This window comes from Primulina huaijiensis, chromosome 16 (assembly GCF_012295235.1).
Source record: "Primulina huaijiensis isolate GDHJ02 chromosome 16, ASM1229523v2, whole genome shotgun sequence".
NCBI classification, from domain to species: Eukaryota; Viridiplantae; Streptophyta; class Magnoliopsida; order Lamiales; family Gesneriaceae; genus Primulina; species Primulina huaijiensis.
This window is the reverse complement of record NC_133321.1, coordinates 4,909,852-4,914,657: the sequence shown is the minus strand read 5'-3', so window position 1 is coordinate 4,914,657 and position 4,806 is coordinate 4,909,852. Positions and strand designations below refer to the sequence as shown.

Genomic DNA, 4,806 nt, shown 5'->3' with positions numbered 1-4,806 from the left:
TGTAGTCATGCTTAATTTTTGCATTCGGAAAACCACCAAATTTGCTGCTATTGGCAATGGATCAATTATTGAGGCATCATGCATATATATAATAATAATAAATAATATACAAATTTCATTCCAAAGCAACGCTCTAGTAGGAGCTCTCGTATCCCTTTTTTCCAGGGATATGAAGTAACTTTTTTTTATTTTATAACATGCCATTGATTACATAACACCATCAAACTATATAATTTAATCTACAAAATCAAGTCGATCTCATTTATAGTCAAAAATAATATTTTTTATGGATCGATTCTGATCGAATAACTGTCTCACAAAATTGATATGTGATGTTGGTGGAGAGAAATTTGGTGTTTAATAAAATATATATAATAAAATTGGTCTATACATAATTTTGATAGTTAATCATAATTTCATTTTATTATAATAAAATGATTTTATTTTTTTTTTCACATTTTGTATGATTTTTGTCCCATTGGTGACATTTCGTCAAATATTGTTTATATCTTATATTTTGTCAGCATTTCGATAAAAAAAAAGGACTAAAATTTGATAATTTAGAGTAAAAAAATATACAAATTTATAAGATCAATTTTTATAAATTCTTTAATTTTAATTTTAATTTTAATTTTAATAAAATAAAATGTGTGAAAGTTTAAAAAAAAAAGGTATACTTGTCTATACATGATTGGTGGAATCTTGATAACCCAGCCAGCACATCCCTTTGGTAAGTGTATGTGTTGTATATCCGCATAAAGCCGCACTCTCCACTTTCTTGATAGTATTATTACAAACTGAAAGACACCCAAGAAACCTCTCCCAAGCGCACTTCTTTCCCTCTCGATTCCCACAATATTGTTCAAGAATCATTCAGACAGCGTATAATAAATTAATTATCGACGTCGATAAAGCGTTGTATCGACAGAATTATCCATGGAAGTCGGCCTGAATCTCAAGGAAACAGAGCTGTGTCTCGGCCTACCGGGCGGCGGTGGCGGCGAGAGTGATCCCATAAATATTAATGGGAAAAGAGGGTTTTATGAGACTGTTGATCTGAAACTCAAACTACATTCGAATGAATCAGATCTTAAGGAGAACTTGAAAAGTAGTGTAAAACTAGAGAAGGATGTGCTCTCTCCGAAGGATCTCACCAAGCCACCTGCCAAGTAAGAAATTAAAATAAACAGCCACGTTTTATGATTTAATCATGTATTAAAATAGATATTTTATAGCATATTTTAGTATTTTGTTACGATTTTATGCATTTCTTGGAGAATATTATTTGTGCAATCCGACTTGAATTGGAGCACTGAGATAACATCACTTGCATGTTTTCTGTTGTATTTATCTTTGTATAGTATAGTCAAGCCTACATTTATATAGAAATAAGTGTACATATTTACGAAAAACAAAGTTTATTTTTATAATTTTTGTGTTATCCAAGCCAACCCCATGCTTCTTCAACATATGAAAATATACAGAAATAACATGATAGGGGAATAATTCTATATATGCAGGGCCCAAGTTGTGGGATGGCCACCAGTGCGATCCTTCCGCAAGAATATGATGGCTAATCAGAAAAGCAACAACGAGGAATCTTGTGAGAAGAAAGGGGCGGCGGCGGCTTTCGTGAAGGTTTCGATGGACGGAGCGCCTTACCTCCGTAAAGTGGACTTGAAAATGTACAAAAGCTATCAGGAACTCTCCGATGCATTGGCCAAAATGTTCAGTTCCTTCACCATGGGTATGTCGTATGTATGTGTTTACCGACTAATTAATTTTAGCATATTTCACCAGAGAGAGCATGGAATTTGATGTCTTACATATAAAATTATTTGTGGTTTAATATTTAGTATAAATTGAATATATATATAAATATAAATAGGTAATTATGGGAGGCAAGGAATGATAGATTTTATGAACGAGAGGAAGTTGATGGATCTACTGAACAGCTCTGAATATGTTCCCTCATATGAAGATAAAGATGGGGACTGGATGCTCGTGGGTGATGTACCATGGGAGTAAGTTAGTTTCTTTCTTTCTTTCTATATATATATATATATATATATATATATATATAGAGTCTTTGGTGATCAATTTTTAAAATAAATTTATAATCTTTTAATTTAATTTAATTTAATTTATTTTTTTTGTTCGTGTTAAGGCTGAAAAGTAATAATTTCATAGTAGTATTTATATATAATATATTCATAGTTCATATGAACTTGTTTTTTTTAATCCAAATAATTTCATTATTACCAATGAGGATATATTATTTATTTTGGTTACTTTAAAAATGGGATAGACAATAGGCTTATCGTCAAATTTATAATAATAATTTAATGATTGTGCAGGATGTTTGTTGATTCATGCAAGCGCCTTCGTATCATGAAGGGATCAGAAGCAATTGGTCTTGGTAAAAGCTAATATTCTTTACTTTTATATTTTAATTAATAATTTATTGCATAATTCATATCATAAATTCGGAACAAATATATGTGAAGCTAATTACAAAAAATAATCGATTTACATTTTAAAAAAAATGATTATATCAAAATTTATTATTCAACAGCTGATTTAAAAAAGTTCCGAGTTTCACTTCATCCACTCCACTAGTACTCTTATCTAGTAGCTTTTAGATTTTGTGTCATCCAATGAATTTTATCTTCAATTTAAATTAAACCTTCCCTTCCATTATATATGTGTTCATCCACTCGCAATAATTATTTGGCAATACATTTTAAAAATTCGGAATTAGTTTAGTTTTAGCCTTTAGGAATATCTAGATACTTAATCTTCGCGTGACAAAGATTTTGACGTATGCTTTCCTTAATTTCGGTTTAGAACGATGTCTTTATATGAACAAATAACGAATACTAGATGCAAGGCACACTCATCGTGTATTAACATAATAAATAAATAAATATTTCTTTTTGAATTTCAAAAAAATTTCATGAATATAGATGCATAAAAGAAGAAGCTAGAATATATTAGGCTAAATTATTTTTTTTAAGAAGTTTTTTTTTATTTTTGGAATTCAAATTCAGCACCAAGAGCCATGGAGAAATGCAAGAGCAGGTGCTGAAACTACTTGTTCAGCATGGTTTGATCGAGCACGAGTTTGGTTCGATGTTTTTTTTTTTTTTTTTTTTTTTTTTTTTTTTTTTTTTTTTATGTTTTTTTTTTTTTTTTTGTTTTTTATATGTTGTTTTTGTTTTTCGGTACTTGTCCAAAAAACTTGTACTTTATTGTAGTAATTAAGTAAATAGTTTTGAGAATTGTGGAACGAACAAGAAACAATGCAGCACCGATCATCATATATTGTGTAGTTTGTTTTATTTAATTTCTTCCATTTTTCTTTTCTTTAAATGCCTCTAATTTGATGTAAATTAACGTTTAAGGGCAAATTTTATGTGATGTATTCAATGAAAATATAGTTATGTGTATATATATATATATAATTAAATCGGTAGTTTTTACCAACGGAACTTATAATTTCGAATAAAAGTGGAACAAATATGTTATAGTTTTGGTTATATAAAGTACGAGGATAAGTAATATTTTGTAGTAATAAAATAAATAAAAAATGATAGTTAATATAGTGTTTGATTTAATTAATTTGATTGATTAAGTTTGAAATAATATGATATTATATTTTTTCATAGAATATTAATAATATTATTTATTAAGTGTAATATCGTAATTTTATATTATTGATTTGATTGATGTAAGATAAATTATCACAAATTTGATTGATGTAAAATAAATAATTAATAATTTGATTAATCGAGATAAATAATATTTATACAAAACAAGTGATATGATATGATTATTTATATCAGTATTTAGAAGTATTTGAATCAAACGGTACTTAAGAGTATTATTATTTTTCTTAATATTATTACTTTTATTGTGAATATCGGTAGAGTTATTCGTTTTACATATAAACATTGGTGATTATTAAGGTCACCAATTGGAGCGAACAAGGCCATGTGAATGTTCATGTGATTATAATTCCTTTCTTTGCATTTTTTTATATTATTATTATTACTCATTTTTATCATTTAATTTTAATAAATTAAATATTGTAAATTTTTTTTATTTAATTTAATATTTATTTTGGATTGTTCAAGATGTGATGGTGACCGATGCTGGTAAATGTAAGTCAAAATAGATGGGGCCTTTGATGCGATGTGATATGATTTTAATTTTATAATGCGTGATGGTGGGGAGCATGCATGTGCATGTTCCATTATGTGTTTTCCAGATTCCTCGAGCTTCATTTATTTTTAGAAAGAGTAGTTTTTTTGTGAGATCGTCTCATAAATTTTTATCTATGAGACGAGTCAATTCTATCGATATTTACAATAAAAAGTAATACTCTTAGCATAAAAAGTAATATTTTTTCATGACTCAAATAAGAGACACGTCTCATAAAATACGACCCGTGATACCTTTTCACACAAGTTTTTGCTTTAATTTATTGGTTAGATTTTGTTTCTGGTTTTATTTTTATTTTTTTTAGTAAAGTTATGTGGAGGAATATTTTTGGAAAATAAAAATTATTGTTATTTTCTGAACGAAAGTTTTCACTACGGAGTTCAAATAATATGAATCGACAAAAAATTTCACTATCTGGGTTTCGAAGAATTTACCTTTATTTCGTCGTTCGTCGGTGGATCTCTGGCCACGATTTTGTTTGTCGATAGCTAGGAAAGTAGCCACGATTTTATTCTTATAAGATTCCGTTTATTTTTTCATAAATTTTTTTAGAATTTTTCATATTTTGACGATTATTATCCA

The 4,806-nt window shown here is 28.0% G+C and overlaps 1 protein-coding gene across 1 annotated transcript; it reads left to right on the top strand.

Moving 5' to 3' along the window:
- The first annotated feature begins 776 nt into the window (after nucleotides 1–776).
- LOC140961932 (auxin-responsive protein IAA14-like) lies at nucleotides 777–3,365 on the top strand. Its single transcript, XM_073420725.1, has 5 exons — nucleotides 777–1,169; nucleotides 1,521–1,747; nucleotides 1,889–2,024; nucleotides 2,358–2,419; nucleotides 3,051–3,365. Exons 1-5 carry the CDS (start codon nucleotides 937–939, stop codon nucleotides 3,086–3,088), a joined length of 696 nt encoding a protein of 231 aa, XP_073276826.1. The 5' UTR covers nucleotides 777–936; the 3' UTR covers nucleotides 3,089–3,365.
- Nucleotides 3,366–4,806: the final 1,441 nt, after the last annotated feature.

Bases quoted from the DNA above. Each gene is read 5' to 3' on its own strand.
- LOC140961932 (XM_073420725.1), top strand. From the start codon at position 937: ATGGAAGTCGGCCTGAATCTCAAGGAAACAGAGCTGTGTCTCGGCCTA. The intron at 1,170-1,520 runs GTAAGAAATTAA...CTATATATGCAG, and splicing joins CTCACCAAGCCACCTGCCAA to GGCCCAAGTTGTGGGATGGC. The intron at 2,420-3,050 runs GTAAAAGCTAAT...ATTCAAATTCAG, and splicing joins ATCAGAAGCAATTGGTCTTG to CACCAAGAGCCATGGAGAAA.